The sequence below is a fragment of the Dendrobates tinctorius genome, unplaced genomic scaffold, assembly GCF_039654945.1.
Source record: "Dendrobates tinctorius isolate UK_male_01 unplaced genomic scaffold, ASM3965494v1 ptg000120l, whole genome shotgun sequence".
NCBI lineage: Eukaryota > Metazoa > Chordata > Amphibia > Anura > Dendrobatidae > Dendrobates > Dendrobates tinctorius.
In genome coordinates, this window is record NW_027361788.1 from 31,053,882 (window position 1) to 31,075,579 (window position 21,698).

At 43.3% G+C, this 21,698-nt stretch overlaps 1 protein-coding gene across 2 annotated transcripts in view; it reads right to left on the minus strand.

The window, feature by feature from the left end:
- Nucleotides 1–21,698, minus strand: part of GPSM1 (G protein signaling modulator 1) — a 317,946-nt gene that overhangs the window by 86,804 nt on the left and 209,444 nt on the right. For both annotated transcript variants that reach the window (XM_073541041.1, XM_073541040.1), the window contains exons 10-11: nucleotides 19,239–19,309; nucleotides 18,846–19,010 (exon numbers count right to left, since the gene is read on the minus strand). In XM_073541041.1, coding sequence (XP_073397142.1) covers nucleotides 18,846–19,010; nucleotides 19,239–19,309 — 236 coding nt within the window. The remainder of the gene's footprint in view (nucleotides 1–18,845; nucleotides 19,011–19,238; nucleotides 19,310–21,698) is intronic.

Sequence of the window (21,698 nt, forward strand, 5' to 3'; positions counted from 1 at the left end):
TTCTAAATTTCTTTCGATTCTGGGCATATATAGACATAAAAGTTTCACATAGTTTAAATCTAATCTGGAAAATTTCTTTTGAAACAGCAAGAGAAGGATTAGACTTATTTGTGGACTCTAAATGGTGTAAGCGGGATATAAGGTCATTTCTGCTTTTTTCCCTTTTACGTTTTAAAAAGGACGCCTGTTGTAAAATTCCCCTAATCACCGCTTTGTGAGCGGCCCATAGCCTCATCAGTGATCTCTTTGGAGTCATTTGTCTGGAAGTAGTGCTTCAGTTCAGATTTAACCTTTGCAACTACCCCATCATTCAGTAATAACGACTCATTCAATCGCCACCTGAAGGCTGAGCTAACCTGATGAGAGAGTGCTAGTTGTAGAGAAATAGGCGCGTGGTCAGACCATGTGATTAGGCCTATGTCTGCAGATATACACCTCCTGAGGACAACACTGTCTATCAAGAAATGATCAATCCTGCTGTATGTACGATGTCGGAAGGAATAGAATGTATAGTCCCTTTCACTCGCATGGGAGTATCTCCAGAAATCGTGATAGTGATATTCATGTGCTAGCAATCTTAGCTCCCTCCGACTTCGCCTTTTTCCTTGTGAACAATCCAAATTTTTATCCATAGGGAGATTAAAATCCCCACATACTATTTTCCCCCCTTGTTCCAATTCGGAAATTTTTTTTTAAACTTTCCTCAGAAAAGAATGTTGTCCCTCATTAGGAGCATAAACAGCCGTTATAGTGTGAGGTTCACCATTAAGGTGCATACAAAAATCAGAAATCTACCCGCCGGGTCTGCACATCTCTGCATGCATTTAAAGGCCACTGTATGTTTCACCATAATACACCCCCCCGCCTTCTTATTAGAGTTATTGGTGAAAAATATATTTGTGGGAAATGAGGATGTGAACCCTACAATTATCCTTCTCTACCAAATGTGTCTCCTGCAGACAAACGATGTAAGCCCGAGATTTCCTTACTTCCCTCCACAACATGGATCGTTTACCAGGGGCGTTTAGCCCTTTAACATTTAACGATAAGAGCTGCACACTCATGGTTGTAAACGTGGGTGAAATACTTTTGCATAAATGTATATATTAATTTTGCCTCAGAGGGGTATATACTGGCTGTCACATAATTATATCCTATAAGCATATATTCCATCACACATAAGCTACCAAAGTAGACGCGCCTGAAAAAAACCCAAAAAAAACATAGACAAATAAAAAGAGAAAAAAGGAAAAAATTGTAACACATAACCATGAACCGGGTCCTGGCGGACACTGGGTAATGACCGACATAGGTCGGATGTGGCGCAGAATCAAAATCTGCAAAGGGCAATGTGAAACAGTCACAGTCCAGGAGTCCAAACAGAGAAAAGACCCATCAGTGAGCTCCGGTCATCCCGACCACGACCCTTCCCTCATTTGAAGCCGGAGTCCAGTCTGGAACAATTCTTTTCTCCCCTGCAGGCGGCTGTCTAGGTGGCAGTGGAATCTTCCAACTTGTCAGCTTATCATCTGCTTGTTTAGGAGATGAACATGTCACCGTGTGACCTCCATACATGATGATCAATTTTACAGGATTAAATCCCCATTTATACTTAATGTTGCCATCTCTGAGGGTCTTGCATATATAAGCGTATTCCCGTCTTTTGGCCAAAGTTGCTGCTGATAGATCTGGGAATACCTGCAGATTGTTTAGTTCAGTAGGTAATTCAGGAGGTTTCCTCATCTGCTGTATAAATGCATCCTTAGTAGAGAAGAAATGGATACGGGCTAAGGTGTCTCTAGGCAGAGCATGATCTATGTGCCTGGGTTGTAGAATTCTATGAATCCTGTCAATCAGGAGATCCCTTGGAGACAGTGTGGGAAGTACAGCTTGTATAAACTTATGCATGAAGGCGGCTAGGTCTTTATCAGCTACCTCTTCTGGTATACCCCATATACGAACGTTATTTCTCCTGGATCTGTCTTCCAGGTCATGCAATTTGTCAAGCACATGAACTAGTTCCCCCTTAAGTGCCTCATTTTCATCCACCAGGGCATTAATGGATGTAGCATATTCCACCATTTTGTTTTCAACATGTGAAGTACGTTCTCCCAGGGAGCGTATGTCCCGTCTTATTTCTTTTAACGTGGAGTGCATGTCCTCTTTTAGGGAGGAACGGATGGAGGCTAAGAATTCCCTCATATCCCCTTTAGTCATTGGGGTAGAGCTGCTATGCCTGTCCCCCTCTGCGTTCATACCTCTTCCAGAGCCTTGTGAGGACATGGAGGACCCGGAGGGGGATGCAGCCACCATCTTCCCTGAAGCATGTGCAGTCTGTTCCTTAGGAAATAAATCGGGCAGCCGTAGCGGGGAGCTTCTTTTCTGCGTCCTACCGCGTGTCATCATGAGCCCAGATATGTGAGGCAGCCGGCAGTTACTTTTTTGAAGGTCGGGTGCACCGTGGAGAGCTGATATGTGCTGCTTTCTGTCGGTAGGTGCTGGAGCTCTGGCTCTAAGCAGCCATCACAGTCTGCATGTAGGCCACGCCCCCCATAGACTACCCTCTTGAAGGTTGTACTCCCCTTAGGTTCACCTAATTGATTCATTACCCATACCCTCCTCTCTTCCTGGCACCTTGGCACATTCTTGAGCACTGGTTGCTGTTATCATTTATGGTGTTCACTTATATAGCTATGGTCCTATAGTTGGGATCCAGGGAGAGCCGACGGTCAGCGGGGGAGACACATTGCATCCAAATTAGGGCACCAACCTCCGCGGCAAGGAAGGGGTGCACTAGGGTGTATTAGGGTCATATAGGGTATTTTTGTAATCCTCACCACTATCTAGTGTGTTGACTGATCTGCCGGTGATAGGCATAAATTACTATATGTTGATGTGTTGATTTTTAATGATTTAAATAAGATATAATTTTAAGGTATTAGGTTTCATGTTAGCCCTTTGAGTTACTATACCCTAGTATCTTTAGTTTATTCTCTGATTCTGGGTTGCAGCCTGTATTATACTCCAGCACTGCATTCATAATGCTGGTCTAATACAAAATATCCAGCAGTTATCTAACCAAACTTAAGGGCCTGTCACACTAAAGGTACTGTCACACTTAGCGATGTACCAGCGATCCAGACCAGCGATATGACGCGGTCAGGATCGCTGGTGCATCGCTAAGTGGTCGCTAGTGAGCTGCCACACAGGCAGATCTCACTAGCGACATCGCTGGGGACGGGGGTCGCCACTTACCTGTCAGACCAGGCGATCCTGACGTCCTCCCGCCCGGCTCCACGCGTCGCTCGTCGTCACAGCAGGAAGCGCCGCAGGAAGCTGACGACGAAAAACAGTCCTGGACGTTCTCGCGCGATCAGCGATAACCAGCGGGGGAGCGGGTTGTAGGTAAGTATCACACACAGAGATATCGCTAGCAATATCGCTATAACGTCACAAGTTATAGCGATATTGCTAGCGATATCACTTAGTGTGACAGGCCCTTAAGCGATATCGCTAGCAATATCGCTATATCGTCACTGTTTTTTGTGATGTAGCAGCGATATTGCTAGCGATATCGCTATGTCTGATACTTACCTCCGACCGGCTCCCCCGCTGGCTATCGCTGATCGCGCGAGAACGTCCTGGATCGTTTCTCGTCGTCAGCTTCCTGCTGGGCTTCCTGTGGTGCAGACGAGCGACGCGTGGACGCAGGCGGGAGGACGTCAGGATCGCCTCGTCTGACAGGTAAGTAGTGACCCCCGACCGCTGCGATGTCGCTGGTGAGATCTGCCTGTGTGGCAGCTCACTAGCGACCACTTAGCGATGCACCAGCGATCCTGACCGCGTCATATCGCTGGTTGGGATCGCTGGTGCATCGCTAAGTGTGACAGTACCTTTACTGTATCTAAATATCTTGACCAGTGGCTTTTTGGCACCCCCTGGCACTAAGCACTTAGGACACCTGCCCTGACTGTCTCCCTCTGGTATTGCCCTGAGGGTGATGTACAGCTGCATACCAAACTTTAAGATTGAGTTAGTTTGCTAAGAACAAATGCTGCCCGGCCAAAGTTCACTGTAGGATAATGCTACCACGCCATAATTAAAGTGAATGTGGTCAAGTTGCCACCCACCAGTTGCACGAAATTGGGTTTAGGGTTCTTTTCAAACTTGTGTTGTGACCAAAGTCGCCATGTAGCCCCAGCAACTAATGAAAAAAAGATACTTGCATGATCCTGGAGATCGTGCCGCTATGTGTGGGTTCGTAACATCAGTGGCATCAATGTGGACGTGAGCAGCTCGGAATGGGGCCACTTTAATCTCCTAAGTCTTGCATCATAAAGTTAATTTGCCATTCGCAGGTCAGGGACAGCCAGCTCATAGCCTGTCCATAATCCTTAATGGTGGTCAGATTGGTTGTCACTGAGCTACTCCCAAACAATAATAACATAAAAGTGAACATGACAAATTTATAGGAGAATTGTTTGATTTCAGGGGAAAATGACGTATAAGAAAAGCAGTTACCTGCCAATAACACCACAAACAGCAGAAGGTCACATTGACAACGCTGAAAGCAACAAGCAATGAGGGATACGATATAATGAAACATGGCATGTCAGTCCGTCCTTGGCAACCACTTCCAATTTGCAAAACATATTCAGGAGCCGCGAATGAATGATAATAGAAGAACTGCTGGAGGTTGGGATGTCAGGAGAAAGTTTATATTTTAAATTGGTCGGCACTGGTGTTTTATTTATTGCCTTTTTTGTGCGTTTTTTTTTTTTTTTTGCATCTTTTGTCGTTGTTTTCAATACTCACACAATTGCATAATTTTACTCTTCATCTCGGACCCCCTTTGCCTGCCCAAAGTGGTACTTTTGATTTATTTGCAATTGAGTTTTTTTTTTTACCTTTTCCCATCAATTTCTGTTATACAAAGCAAGGCATAATTCTTAACTTACACAATGCACTAAAGCACAAAACTGCATGGGGGCAGCAGTTTGTTTTTTTTTAAAGTCGGTCTCCAGCTTTATGGAAATTAGAATTGGTAATACAGATGAAAAGTTATGCAATTTTCTAAAATATTCATCCTTAATTTTAAGATCACTGTATTCTTCCTGCATTCACTGTCCTGATGATACCCTGCGGGAGTTCTAAAACTATGTTAGCGCGTTGCGAAAATACAGTGGATTTTCCACTGTGTAATCATTCGTGGAAGGTTCCCTGTGTTTTACAACACCAGCATAGTGCATGTCATTTTAAGTAAACTCATGCGCATGCTGAAAAAAATACCAATAAGTATAAACGGGCAAGAGCTGTAGATCAACATAAAATCACCAAAATCCTTCCATCCACTTAGGTCGTATCATGTAACCAGATTATTTTGTTTTTTTGCTGACCTTATTACCCTTTGCTTCCTAGAGTCCTGCACTACCACCATCCTAACATGCTACTATCACAGTACATTACCCCCTCTAGTGATTTCACTGACGGCCTGTAAACACAGGAATTTCTGCGGATCATTACACAATTACAATGCGAATCCTCCCCATGGAACTTACCGAGGTGAGAGTACTACTACTCACATCATCTGTGTTCTTCCTTCCTTGGTTTAATCCACCTGGGCAGCCCAACCCTTGTCGTACAGTAAAGAAGGAAGATGATGCAGATGGTGGTCTCGTTGCTATGGCAGCTAGCTAGGAGGTAGCCTAGGAGAAGGCCCCTATATGTCTCAGAATGTAGAGACTTATTTTCGTCCATTCGCCTGTGAATTTAATAAGTCAATACAATAGGAGGAAAATCTGCCTCATTCACCACGGTAATGTGAAATTCATTCGGCTCCAAAACCTCCACACAAAAAAACGCTTCAAAAATGCTTGGAAAACTCTTCCTATTTACTGGACATACGAGGAGCTTTTCGAGCGCTTTTATTTTCCCTGAAAATGTTTTGAATAATGCCTAGTGGAAAGAATAAAAACCCACATGTCATGTGTTTGCAGCCGATCCTAATGGATTCTGGTCCAAATTAACCACTGTACAATCAGAAGGCTACAAAGAATATTTTAGGGGAAAAAAATATAAAATATGTCATTACGCGTGTATCCGGTGACCGTAATGATAGAATTGGCATTGTCTGCTACTTTGCAGACCGGTCCTCTTTGTCCTTCACACCCCTGAATCCACAGTATGTTTACTTCCCTCCTTACACACAGGAACGATAATTGTTGTCTTTGATAGAGATCTGACAATAATCGTCTCATTTTCTGAATAATTAAGGCTGCGTTCACACGTAGCGGTTTTTTGCGTTTTCGCGGCGTTTTTTAACTCGCGATTTTGCCGCAAAAACACAAAAAAAAGCATCCCATGCAATCCTATGGCATTCCGCACATGCTGTGCTGCTAATGCTGTGTATTTTTCCACGGCGGAATCGCATCGTGGAAAAATATGCAGCAGGCTCATTCTTTGTGCAGAATCGCGGGAATTCCGCACACATAGGAAAGCATTGTTCCGCTTACTTTCCGTATGTGGCTATGGCCACCATGTGCAAAGTAAGCGGAAAATGTGCGGATGGTACCCAGGGTCTGGAGGAGAGGAGACTGTCCTCCAGGCTCTGGGTACCATAATCCTGTAAAAAATAGAATTAAAATAAAAAATGGTGTTTTTCTCTCACCTTCCGGCGTCCCCGCAGCGTCCTCAGTGATGCTCCAGGCAACTCCCGTTCCCAGTGATGCCTTGCGACAATGACCTGTGATGACGTAGCATCTCGCAAGACCACTACGTCATCAAAGGTCATTGTCGCAAGGCATCGCTGGGAACGGGAGTTGCCTGGAGCTTCGCTGAGGCCTGAGGACGCTGCGGGGACGCCGGAAGGTGAGAAAAACACCATTTTTTATTTTTTTAATTATTTTTAACTTTATATCTTTTTACTACTGATGCTGCATAGGCAGCCTCATAATAAAAATTGGGTCACACTAGTCAAACATTATGTTTGACGAGTGTGACCAACCTGTCAATCAGTTTTCCAAGCGCTGCTACAGATCGCTTGGAAAGCGTTAGTTAAAACACGGGAAATACGCGGAATTACAAATGCGGAAGGGATTTTGAACAGGACAAAGATCCGGACAGTGAGAACAAAGAGTTGGACCAAGAGGGCAATGATTAGGAGACCTGCTGTGAAAACCGGTGATTTATAACTGCATCTCTTCAGAAGATGAGAGGGAGAAGGAAGGAGGTGAGCTGCTGTAACTTCTGTATAGAAATCAATGGGCTTAGAGAGGTGACTGTGATGTTAAAGGGAATCTGTCACCCCTTTTTTGAGATATCATATAATGATATCATTCAATTGTGTGTGACATAAGGATTCTCTTAGTACTTTTGCTTCCCCCTGACCCCGCACCTTTCATGTATAAATACCTTTTTTATATCGGTTCAGATGTATGTAAACTGCCACAGTCCGGTCCGGTGGGCGGGGCTTATTCAACTGCTCCTCCCCTGTCTTGCTCTACACAAGAAGAAATGAGTAGAGCAAGACAGGGAGGAGGGGGCAGGTGAATAAGCCCCGCCCAGCGGACCGGACAGCGGCAGTTTACCAGCCGTAAACTGAACCACAAAAACAACTAAATTGGAGATAGGACAACTTAGAGCCTTAACATCCTACAATCACGTCCCCTCCTGTATAGGGCACAAAGGCGAGCTGCTCTGTACAAGCCAATTGCCCCAGGGGTTGCATGGCCTTTAGGACAACACCTCTTTAACTTGTAAGAAGGAGCAAAACTAGACGTCACTGCACCCTCTCCAGCCTAGAAGAGTTACAGTTCCCCAAAAAGACATTGACAAAATCTGGAAAACTTGAGCTCTATTCACATTGTCAGATTTATAAACCCTCCTTTTCTAGCCCATCCGGGCTGGTGTCAGTACTTGAACTTTGCTTTTACTCTGTCAAAAGAAGTATCTAGTTTCTGTGAGGCCAACACACAAACCGGTCACTATGGTGGCTCTTGGTTCAGGTCCTCAACTATCGCTGAGGCTTCTCGCACTCATCTGGACAGTCCACTTCTGAAGACTCGGTTGACCAGACCCTCTGTCACAGATCCCGCAGCTGGTACCCTGCCGATTCATTCATATCACACATTTCTAATTTAGGTCATGTACTAATTTAGTGCCCGAGGGTAAACCTCAAGGACGATGGCTACCCATTGTTATTTGCATGTGCTTTGTTTAAAGACACAAGCCTTTTATTAGGTACTGAAGCCGTACATGATACAGGTATATACATAACAGTCATTATACATTTATATAACAAGTCACATCTGCTGCACAAAGACGTGGTTTAGGCTTCGACCTCACATGACCCCCAATATTCACCTATAATCGGTCTGTTAGCTCACAAGCAACTGTGCAATTTCCTGCAGCGCCAGCACATATGAAGTGAAGCATTACACCTTTCTCATTGAAAGCAACCAGCTGTCTGTGTAATGCATGGATGTGCCGGGTCATCCACAGTAAGAGGTGTTCTTTTTAGCTAATGGATGTGATTCCTAGACAGGGACTCCCCTATTCTAGAAAAACTAAAAATGCCTTGAAAGAGCACTTAAAAGAGAATCCCACAATTGAAATATTTCTACAAAGCACAGTATCTGCATAACAAATGTTAATATACAGTACAACTCAACACCTTTGTATCTTATTTTTATCTCCTTCTGACCTTCCATGCATTCAACTTCATAGAGCAGAAGTCATATTTATATCTGTGGAAACTACATTTCCGAGCAGCACCGCTCCCTCTGGTCACTTTGTGCTTTCTGATAGACATACATCTCAACCGTGGCAATTTTTATTTATATGGATGAAGTGACCATTGATGCTTATGAATGTAGTGACCGAAACCAATCATTAATATTTACAAACTTCACATTAAATCGGTGGTTAATGGGGATCTTTAGATCATGATTTCCGCTGCGGTTACAGCAGAGCTGAGTATAGAATAGCTGAGCCATACTACAACATGGCTGCCAGGGCAATGAGGATGCCATGAAAGTATCTTGGGATGTTTTATAAAACAGGGACATAGGTGCATTTGTTTTTCATGAATTACACCCGGTCATTAGGTATAAATGCAGCTGGTATCTGTGGAATCCTCAGCATAGCTTAGCTGTGCCATGTTGCAAGCCAGCAGTCAGATGTTTTTTTTACACAGGGTCATGAGGTGCATTGAGCATGCTCAACCGACAGCATTAGAGCTGCTGGAGGATCTATCAAGTGGGAGGGTAAAGAGAACCCTGGAGGTGACGGAGGGTAAAGAGCCCTGGGGGGACCTAGGGTAAAGCGAGCAATGGTGGGGGGGATGGAGGGTAAAGAGAGCCCTGGTGGGGACAGAGGGTAAAGAGAGCCCTGGTGGAGATAGAGAGTAAAGAGAGCCCTGGTGGGGACAAAGAGTAAAGAGAGCCCTGATGGGGACAAAGGGTAAAGAGAGCCCTGATGGGGACAAAGGGTAAAGAGAGCCCTGGTGGGGACAGAGGGCAAAGAGAGCCCTAGTGGGGACAGAGGGTGAGGAGAGCCCTGGGGAGAGGGAGGGTGAAGAGAGCCCTGGGGAGAGGGAGGGTGAAGAGAGCCCTGGGGAGACGGAGGGTGAAGAAAGTCCTGGGGAGACGGAGGGTAAAGAGAGTTCCAGGGGGACTTAGGGTAAAGAAAGCCCTGGGGGGATGGAGGGTAAAAAAAAAACCCTGAGGTGAGGGAACAGAGAGTAGAGAGAGCCCTGAGGGGGGACGGAGTGTAAAAAGAACCTTGGGGGGACGGAGGGAAACGAGAAATCTAGAGGAACATAAGGTAAAGAGAGGCTATTGGCATACATGATTAATTCTGTATTTACAGAAAGTTGAGACCACATTATGATTTTGCGAATAACTCTTTCAAAATCAGTTTTCTGGATCAGATAACCCTATGATTAGGCAAAGTAAAGCGCCACTAAAAAGAGCAGCCCTTTATCGGCGGGACCTGTCGCCTGTGTGTACTACAGAGAAACCCCCATTATATTAACCAATTTGCAATAAATGGTATATAAACCCCATAACAATAATCTCATCATGTTAGGAACATGCCAGTATGCCATCATAGCATACACTTGAAACATGAGGCCGCGCACAGCTCCCCATTTACCCAATGAAAATGTAATCTCACCTAATCACACCAAGTTCTGCTTAACTGACAGCTATAAAAGCTTAAAAGCTGTTTACACCTGCACACATAATTTATGTATTGTTCATGTGCTTCCTTAATTAAGTTAAGCAAGTTTCTAAATGGTCTAAATATTTCCAGCAGAGTGTCTGTAAGTCCTTTATCTAATCGGACAGAACACTAGTTTCTGACAGCTCTCTGCTCCCCTACCTTCTCTTAGTGTTAGATATAACAGCAGGGAGAGGAGGGGGCAAGCACAGACTTTCCCTCTGTGAAAAGGGAGAAAAGTATCTACAGTTTCATGGAGAGCAGAAAAAAACCACAGGTTATAAACAAGGAGGAAATCGCATGGACAGAAAATAAGTGCAGGATAGAAGCTGTGCTGATATATTATCTAATGAAGACAGCAACACCCTGGATACACACAGACATCACATCCAGCACGTATTGCTAGGATAATCACTCCTAAAAGAGAAAACTCTGAAACTTGGATTAGGCTAATCAAAAAAATATGAGGGGCTTTAAAACAACAGGGTCACAACTAAAGTAGGTCTTTAATAGCATTAATAGTATTGGCTATGCCACATGGGTCAAAGGGAGCGTTTGGGTCCTCATGATCCCAGGTTTAACCTCAGCCTTTGCACCCACTAAATTTTTCCCCTGAAAACACCAACCGTGAGATGGACATGTTTGCAGAATTAATCAACCATCGCATCAGCAAGAACCGTATATCTCTGTATATGTCGAAAGTCATCTGTAATCATCTAAACCCAACTCCTGTTTTTTTCCATCACCCCTACAGCCATGTCAGACCATTTTCCTTGCATTACATTACATCTATTTCTGTTTATGCCCTTGCAGGAGCATTCAAATCCACCAATATCCAATGGTGTTGGCTTAAGGGAAAAGTGACCAAGGCCTGCAGGATGTGATTGATTTGACATCTCGTCCACAGGCAAAGCTGAGGGCACATGGGCCAAGGATAGAAGAGGTGAAAGTAATTCTAACTCTATCTGCTATTAAACAAATCAAAAATGTAAAAAAATTATGTTTACACCGTAATATGCAAGATAAAATACATATGTCATCTATAGAGATCAAGGAGTTATGTCATAATAATAAGAACAATAAATGTTATTTCTATAGCGCCGACATATTCCGCAGCACTTTACATTTCAGAGGGGGTTTGTACAGACAATAGACATTACAGCATAACAATAATCACATAGATCATAACAGATACCAAGAGGAATGAGGGCCCTGCTCGCAAGCTTACAGTCTATGAGGAAAGAGGTAGACACGAAAGGTGGGTGGTAACAGTTACCCTGATTGTATGGACAGCCATAATGTTAAGTGTGTAACAGTACGGACACAGAGGGCTAAAGGATGCATAAAGCATGTGGGAGAATGATGCGGGGAACATGATTATGGTAAAACTTTTGGCTGTGCCACACAGGGATAGATTAGGTTAATGTGTTGAGGCGATAGGCCAGTCTGAATAAATGCGTTTTCAGGGCACACTTAAAATTTCCATGTCATCAATTCTTGTGGCCAGCAAAGCATCACTAAATGTGGCGGTGATCTAAGGGCTTGTGGACGGTCAAGTGCAGGGGTCCAATTGGACAGATTTCCATTGGCAAACTTTTTATAAAAGTTCAACTCACCCCCCAACACTTTTTTTTTGCAGAACGTAAACAAAATAGAAATAATTGACTTATCTAGTATTGCCACATGGGCAATAAAGAAAATAACAGAATATTTAGCTCTTACCTTCAGTAAGGGTACCGTTACACCTAGCGATGCACCAGCGATCCCGACCAGCGATATGACGCGGTCAGGATCGCTGGTGCATCGCTAAGTGGTCGCTAGTGAGCTGCCACACTGGCAGATCTCACCAGCGACATCGAAGTGGTCGGGTGTCGCTCCTTACCTGTCAGACGCGGCGATCCTGCGTCCTCCCGCCCGGCTCCACGCGTCGCTCGTCAGCGCCACAGGAAGCCCAGCAGGAAGTGACCGACGAGGAATGGTCCAGGACGTTCTCGCGCGATCAGCGATAACCAGCGGGGGAGCCGGTCGGAGGTAAGTATCACATGTAGCGATATCGCTAGCAGTATCACTGCAACGTCACAAAATCGGTGACTTTACAGTGTGTAACGGGGGCTTTAGTAGTAAAACAAAGAAATCGCATAAATGTGGTATTACCATAATCTTAGTGTCAGATAAAACAAAGCTATCAGCTAGTTTATAAAAACAGTGGAATTTTTTCCTGTTTTTCAGTACATTATACCAGGGTTCCCCAACTCCAGTCCTCAAGGCCCACCAACAGATCATGTTTTCAGGATTTCCTTTGTATTGCACAGGTGAAGCAATTATCACCTGAGCAATACTAAGGAAATCCTGAAAACATGATCTGTTGGTGGGCCTTGAGGACTGGAGTTGGGGAACCCTGCATTATACAATCAAATGAATAGTGTCCCTAGAAACTGAAAAAAATCAAAAGTGAAGAGGGGTTGATTGAGACTGTTGTCCACATAAACGTGGAGCCTGTATGGGTTAATATTATGCCTTAAAGTTTGAGATCTTGTTTTAAATATTTATCTGGCAATTACTGTTATGATTTCTAAGGCGCCACCTCCAGATGGAGCCGAGAGGCTGCCCTAATGTAAACCCCTTTAAAAAGTGCCACTGACCCCTTCAAAGCTATCCAAATTAATGGGGGCTGTGAGGAGCTACATCATTACTGCTCAGAAATTAGTACAAGTAGTGAGAGGATGTGGATATTAATGTGGATGCTTATTTGGATCCATATATAATCACTAGGGCAATAAAGTAACTTTTTAAACTCAGTTGATACTTGATTTACCGGTATATTACAGAATATAATTAGTTTCAACTTGAAGGCAGATTGTGGCATTCAATTACATATACAGTGGGTACGGAAAGTATTCAGACCCCTTTAAATTGTTTACTCTTTGTTTCATTGCAGCCATTTGGTACATTAAAAAAAAGTTCATTTTTTTTCTCATTAATGTACACTAGGGTGACCGGATCTCATATGGGGGGGAAAAAATGTCAGAATCTTGTTCGTCTGGACCCCACAAAACGATTCCCCTTTCCAGATATTGAGATAGCCAAAATTTGAGCTCGATCAAACGACGTTAACCCGTGCCGCTCGTCGCTCAAAGTTTGAAAAAATCCAAATTGAGGTATTTTAAGATTTAGGTATTTTGCATAGTCTGTTAGACTATAAAGAATGTGACAACAACATTGCAGAAATAGCCCTGACCAAATTTTCCAACCATTTGTGGTATTTGAATGCAGAGTTGGTGGGATTATCGTTTTTTGATCCCACCATTACAGACAATGAAAAGTTGTTAATGGCTAATAAATTGCTCAGTAGCACAGATGAACCATCAGAGCACGCTAACCTACATGAGTTGATAATTTTACATAGATATCTAACCTATTCTAGAGCTTTTGTTAAAGTAGTTTTTGAAACGTTAGAATATAATGCTCGGCATTTGCTTACAACTTGCAGGACATATTGCTTTTGTTCTTCATCTTTTGTCAGAAGGTCGTTAAAGTCGGTTACTTCCTACCTCTTTTAATTTTTCTTTCCTAACTTTTGGATTTACAACCCTAGCGTGCTCTGATGGTTCATCTGTGCTACTGAGCAATTTATTAGCCATTAACAACTTTTCATTGTCTGTAATGGTGGGATCAAAAAACGATAATCCCACCAACTCTGCATTCAAATACCACAAATGGTTGGAAAATTTGGTCAGGGCTATTTCTGCAATGTTGTTGTCACATTCTTTATAGTCTAACAGACTATGCAAAATACCTAAATCTTAAAATACCTCAATTTGGATTTTTTCAAACTTTGAGCGACGAGCGGCACGGGTTAACGTCGTTTGATCGAGCTCAAATTTTGGCTCTCTCAATATTTGGAAAGGGGAATCGTTTTGTGGGGTCCAGACAGACAAAATTCCGACATCGATTTTTTTGCGGTCACCCTAATGTACACTCTGCACCCCATCTTGACTGAAAAACAGAAATGTAGAAATTTGTGCAAATTTATCAAAATAGAAAAACTGAAATATCACATGGTTATATATATATATATATATATATATATATATATAGTTGAGTGTATGTGTGTGGGTGTGCCAAGCCATTCCCATTCCACATAGCCCCACCCACTCTGCATAGCCACACTCAAAGCCCTGTATAATAAATATCTAATATTTATACATATTATAGATAGATAGATAGATAGATAGATAGATAGATAGATAGATATTTCATAGGCACATCTTCTTGGCCACAACAGGTTTCATTGCCTGTGTTGCCCATAGCAACCAATCACTAAGCATCTTTCATTTCACCAGAGCTGTTTGAAAGATGAAAGCTGAGCTGTGATTGGTTGCTATGAGCAACAGTTTTCCTGCTCCACAACACCTCAGCAGACACTGACATGGTGGGAGAAATCCTGCATCCCTAGGAACATAAGCTTCCAGCCATTGTCTGCCCCCCAGAAAGGAGCAGAGAGCACATGACCGAAATGAATCACCCCCTCCTCTATTACTGCCAGGTTCTATTATTACCAGCGTAGAAAATTGCATTATCAGCAGCCGCACACAGAGCCACACTGCCAGGTTACTTAATAGCACATCTCCAAGAACTTCCTGCTCAGCGCCACCAGGCTTGAACTATGTGATAGAGGATGTGTGATAGGTATATGGGCACGGGACTATGGGATGGAGGATAAGTATGATAGGTATATGGGCACGGGACTATGGGATGGAGGATGTGTTATGGGTATATGGGCACAGGACTATGGGATAGAGGATGGGTGATGGTACATGGGCACTGGACTATGGGATGGAGGATGTGTGATGGGTATATGGGCACTGGACTGGGTGGTAGAAATCTAGCATCCCCGGGAACATAAGCTCCCAGCCATTGTCTGCCCCCCAGAAAGGAGCAGAGAGCACATGACAGAAATGAATCACCCCCTCCTCTATTACTGCCAGGTTCTATTATTACCAGCGTAAGAAAATCGCATCATCAGCGGCTGCACAGAGAGCCGCACACAGAGCCACACTGCCAGGTTACATAACAGCACATCTCCAGGAACTTCCTGCTCAGTGCCACCAGGCTCGGGACTATGGGATAGAGGATGTGTGATGGGTATATGGGCACGGGACTATGGGATAGAGGATATGTGTGATGGGTATATGGGCACGGGACCATGGGATGGAGGATATGTATGATGGGTATATGGGCAAGGGACCATGGGATAGAGGATGTGTGATGGGTATATGGGCACTGAACTTTGAGATAGAGGATGTGTGATGGGTATATGGGCACTGGACTATGGGATGATGTGTGATAGGTATATGGGCACTGGACTATGGGATGGAGGATATGTGATGGGTATATGGGCACGGGACTATGGGAAGGAGCATATGAATGATGGGTATATGGGCACTGGACTACGGGATGGAGGATAATCATTATAATTTGTTATAACTAACCACAGTTAGTTACTATGCCCGGGCAACGCCGGGCTCTTCAGCTAGTATATATACACACAGACACCCTACTTAACATTGAAATTGCAACACCAGGAAGGAAAAGTCGTGGAGTTATGAAAATCACATGGTCGACATTTCTCCAAAGTGTCCCAGAAGCCTTTTTTCAATACGACAACACCAGGCAGCATGTTGCTTGTGCTACTATGAGCTGCATGAGTCGCCTAAACGAGGCTGTGTCATCTCCGGACTTGGCTCCCATTAAGCACATTTGGGACGTCAGTGCACAGGAGATACGAGCAGCGGATCTTGATGATTTTCGTGCCAAGTGTATTCAGCTGTAGAGCAGCCCTCAGAAGACTTAGTAAGCTCACTGATAGCAGCCATGGCTGTAAGTGCTGGGCTTTCTGCATGTGGTGCTTATACTCCAGACTGAATACATCAAGATTTTTGAACATTTTGTTTCCATATTTTCATCATTTGCATATCATTACAATGTGTACCCATCCTATGATTTCCATAACTCCTCGACTTTTCCTTTTTTTGTTGTTGCAATTTCAGTCCTGAGGAGTGTAGATATTATATGCATACACACATTTATTTTTTAATTGACACCCTGATGACATGCCACGATATGGCACAGTGTCATACTTCAGGCCCTTACATTTGCTGTGAGATTTCCTCAGCATATACTTGGATTATAAAAGGCAAAACATGACGAGAACACAGAAGGGAAATAAATATGCAGGATGGAAATAACGCCTGAGACAATATATTTGCATTGATAGCAATCTAACAAATTAGTATTACACATGAATATCATAATATAAAATCTGTTTTCTAAACTATACCAACAAAAATAAAAACAGACAGTCACTGACATTTAAAAAAAACAAAACAAAAAACAATCCAAATGTACAGTGGAATGTAAAAGTCTTGGCACCCCTGGTCAAAATTCCTGTTATTGAGAACAGTTAAGCAAGTTGAAAATGAAATGTTCTCTAAAAGTCCTAAAGTTAAAGATGACACATTTCCATTATATTTTAGGCAAAAAAAAAAAATAAAAATCAATATTTTCCTCTTTTACATTATAAAAATTACAAAAAAGAGACTGGGCCGGTGCAAAAGTTTGGGCACCCAGCATGGTTAGTACCTAGTAGCACCTCCTTTTGAAAGTATCACAGCTCCAAAATGCTTTTTGTAGCCAGCCAAGAGTCTTTCAATTCTTGTTCGAGGAAGTTTCATCCATTCTTCCTTGGAAAGTTCTTTCCAGTTCTGTGAGCTTCCTGGGTCATCTTGCATACTCTGCTATTTTGAGGTCTAGCAACAGATTTTCAATGATGTTCATATCAGGGGACTGTGAGGTCCATTGTAAAACATTCAGCCTGCATCTTTTGAGGTCATCCATTGTGAATTTTGACGTGTTGTTAGGATCATTATCCATTTGTAGAAGCCATCCTCTTTTCTACTTCAGCTTTTTTACAGATGGTGTTATGTTTACATCAAGAATTTGTTAGAATTTCATTGAATCCATTCTTCCCTCTACCCTTGAAATGTTCCTCATGCCATTGCCTGCAACACAACCACTTAGCATGATTGATCTACCCCCATGCTTATTGGTTGTGAGATGTTCTTTTCCTGAAATTCTGTGCCATTTTTCTCAACACACACCTTTGATCATTGTGGCCACAAAGTTCTATTTTATCCTCATTGGTCCACAAGACTTGTCTCTAAAACGCATCAGCTTGTTTAGATGTTCTTTTGCATACTTCTGACTCTGAATTTTATGGTGAGGACACAGGAGAGGTTTTCTTTTGATGACTCTTCCATGAAGGCCATATTTGCGCAGGTGTCTCTGAACAGAAGAACAATGTACCACAACTCCAGATTCTGCTAAATCTTTCTGAAGGTCCTTTTCAGTCAAGAGGCACCGTGGGCAGCACGATGGCTCAGTGGATAGCACTGCAGCCTTGCAGTGCTGGAGTCCTGGGTTCAAATCCCATCAAGGACAACATCTGCAAGGAGTTTGAATGTTATCCCCGTGTTTGTGTGGGTTTCCTCTGGGTACTCCGGTTTCCTCCCACATTCCAAAGACATACTAATAGAGAATTTAGATTGTGAGCCCCATCGTGGATGATGATGTGTGCAAACTGTAAAGCGCTGCGGAATATGTTAGTGCTATATAAAAATAAAGATTATTATTATTATTATTAAGCGGGGGTTCCAATTTGCCTCTCTAGCAATCCTACGAGCAACTCTCACTGAAATTTTGCTTGGTCTTCCAGATGTTATCTTGACCTCCACTGTTCTTGTTAACTGGCATCTCTTAATTACATTTCGAACTGAGGATATTATAAATTGAAAAAACGCTTTGCTATTTTCTAACAGTCTTCTCCTGCTTTGTGAGTCTCCATCATTTTCATTTTCAGAGTGCTAGTCAGCAGCTTAGAAGAACCCATGACTGCTGTTTTTTTGGCACAAAGTTAGAGGAGGCTGGGTTTTTATAAAGCTGGGAAATTTGCATCACCTGGCCTTTCCTAACAATTATAGTGAACAAGCCATAATCCTAACAGGTTAATTAAGGTCTGAAACCTTGGTCAAATTTATCTGATCAGACAAGGGTGCCTAAATTTTTGCATTGGACCATTTTCCTTTATGTAATTTTTAAAACTGAAAAAATGACAATATGTATACTTTTTTTGCCCAAAATACAAAGGAAATGCACCATCTTTAACATAAGGCCTTTTTAGAGATCATTTCATCTTCAACTTGCTTAACTGTTCACAATAACAGTAATTTTGACCAAGGGTAGCCAATTTTGCATGCCACTGTATGAGCAACCAACTAGTATACAGCACATTGGTTTTATGAGCATAGCATATTCTGTACTTGGACAATATTACTGCCATTACCCCCTACCATCATGTTACTGACAGACATGTTGTCGCTGTGAAAGTAATGTCACCGGCAGCTACAGATTGTTTGACCCTTTATAATTTATTGTTAAATTGTGTTATTCCCGATACCTTCACCTTCTATTACAGTTCCTTTCACTATCCGTGTTCATCGCGTAATCTGGAATTTTATACTTTTTTCTAATTTTACAGTAGATAATTATTTGTAATAATGGTTTCTTACCAGATGAGGCATTTGGACTCTAACATCCAGTCCATCTACCGGGGTCCCCTCCTGTGTTTTGGAGTCTGCAGAACACTGATTTTCTTTGTATTTTTTACTCCTCGCAGGTTTTGTAGAGAAGTCCTTTTTTACACCTGGGGTGTGATGACTGTCACCATTTTGCGTCTAAGAAAAAAAATATATTTCTTAAGCCTCAATTTACATAAACCTCTTCACACAAATGTTATACAAAGATTTCTGAAAGCAGAATAAGCAGCTAGCAGATATCTCTGACAGCAATTTCTCTCCTTTGGGAACAAAGGATTGTGCATGTTGAAATCCAACATGCCCGATTCCTCTTTTCCCCGTCTCCCCCTAACATCTCTGTGCTGCTTTGGATGTCAGTAGGCTCACCTTTTCTGAAGGAAACTTTATTAGGTCTAAGCTGTCCATACTTGTCCGATGCTGCCTTTTAGGTCTGGCTCCTACAATGAAAAATGAAAAGGCACATTACACTTTGCTTGGTATCTCATCAGACACCTTATTTTCATTATATTATTTCAGAACATATATAAATTTCAACAGTGTTAGCAGTGACAGACCAGGAACATTTTTTGAAGGTTTATTGCTTCACATTCGGAAAATGGAGACCTGTTAAGGATCCTTTTGATCCTCAAAGAAAGTCTGTAATTTTTGCTTCAAAGTCCTTGTGAGTCGCCCTCCCAGGGCTGTGGGGTACTCGGTACTGGGCCGGTGTCAGCGGGATGTGTCACGGCGGCTTTGACCCGGTCCGTGGCCCTGGGCGCCCAAATCAATGGTGGTTTGTGATATAGTTTATGTGATAGTTCGTGACGCCACCTGTGATGTTTGGCAAGCAAGATGTTAAGCCAACGCTGCGTGCAGATCCTCTGGGGCTGATGATGTGCTGCAGCATAGATGGTGCAGCTCCCCACAGGTGAAGCTGTAACCCCAGGGCAGTGAATAGGCGCAGGCGGTGTGAGGAATGTTGGTACCCAGATGTAGCAGTGCTGACGGTGCTGGCGCACAAATGAATGGAAGACACCAGGACTTGCAGTTCCAAAGCTTTACTCACAGTTCGTGGTACACACTGGTGCCTGCCTCCGTGCCGTGTCCTCCAGGGCAGAGACTCAATCAACCTCCCGGGCAAGTCAGAATTCTCCTCTCCAACACTCCGCCAACATGTGCCTTTCCTGAACGACTCCTCTATTGCGCCTTTTAGTGTGAAGAACTCCAGTACCGTTTTTACTCTGAAGTTCCTCCTGTCAGATGTTCCTAACAACTCTACTTGTATGACAGACAGCTGTTGCCTCTCTCGGGGACTCCCTTCTCCGGAGTCCTGGCTCTCTATTCAGTTGCTGTTGTGCCCCAAGTCTTAGATGGGAGTAGTGCATTTACAGCCAACTACTACACCGGTGTCTGCTGCAGAACCATACGTGTCCATACAACCTCGGGGACCGGGCCCCGGCCTTGCGCTGAGAACCTATAAGCAGGGTTCCTCTTCCAACCCACAACTCCTCTCTGTTCTCCTACTCCTTCGTTCCGCACTATTCCTTCTCTCTTATGGAAGCTTAGGTTGCAGTTCTACGTCTTTCTCCTTCTGTTCCTTTCCCGTGCCAGCTGGCTCAGGTCACTGAGGCAGCTGCAGCACTCATTCCTCCATCCCTTCCTCCAGGGATCCCCACTCCTCCCGAGTGGCTTCCTTCCTCTCTGACCCTCTGTCAGACTGAACCTCGACTGACCTGAACTTCTACACTTTCCCACTCTTTTATATATCTCAACTCCACCCACCTCCCAGCACATCTCGTGTTACGAAGCAAGGACCCACGAAAGGTGCTCTGCTACCCTCTAAGCATGGAGCCGCAATGGGGTCCTGCTGAACTATCCTGCGTGTGGGGTGCAGGTTTTGGAGTGTGGAAAGGAGTTCCCAACTTACCTAGGTGGTGGTGCACTACACCTTAGGAGAAGGTGCAGTACCTCTGTGGCGACTGAGCCTCAGGGGCGCCACACTTGTAGGGCACTCTGTACTAAGCAAAACTTTGGGTCTCTTTTAAAAAGCTGCAAGATCGTTTTTGCAAACATTTTCTTTTTGTCCATATGCAAATGAGGAATTAAGTGCATTGTGGGCAGGGCCACACAATTCGATGCACCATCTCTGCGAATGTTTTACTGACTTTTTATTACCCCCTCCTCCTAATGTATTGATTGAAAACATTTGATTCACTCGAGTCTCTGCGGCCTCCTCTGAAATCCTGCACAGGCATCGATCACGTATCATTGTTAAAAACAATCCTGCCAAATCTTAAAAGGTTTCTATTGCAAGGTTTCCTACAAGGACCTGTGCTTACTTTGATTCCGGTTTTGGAGATAAAAGACTCCTTTTTAGTAGTGCATGTTCAACTAAATATTTCATACAGTTTGGTAATGCTTTATCATTTTTTAATTTCATGAAAATGTATAAAAAATGGAGGAAGACTGTGTAATGATTAGTGAGGGGGCCATGACATTGTTCCCTTAGGCCTTGCATTAGATATACCATGTCACGATGGACATGTGTAATATGGGAAGATTTATACATGATCTTGTGAGAACTTGTAATCTCAGCATATATAATACCTCCATATAGTCCTAAAATTAGAGTGCTGTATAATCAGTATCCAATTAACACTCCTTCACATATTCCTACAATTCACTTTCTAAATGCCAACATAATTGATCACTAAATAATATTGGTTGTTCCTGGATATATCAATCTCTGGGCCTCAGGCATTTGCCCAGGTTGCCTAAACTTTGCCTACTCAGTGGATGACAACTATCCATATATACCAACTCTTATAAAGAAGGCTGTCAGTCATG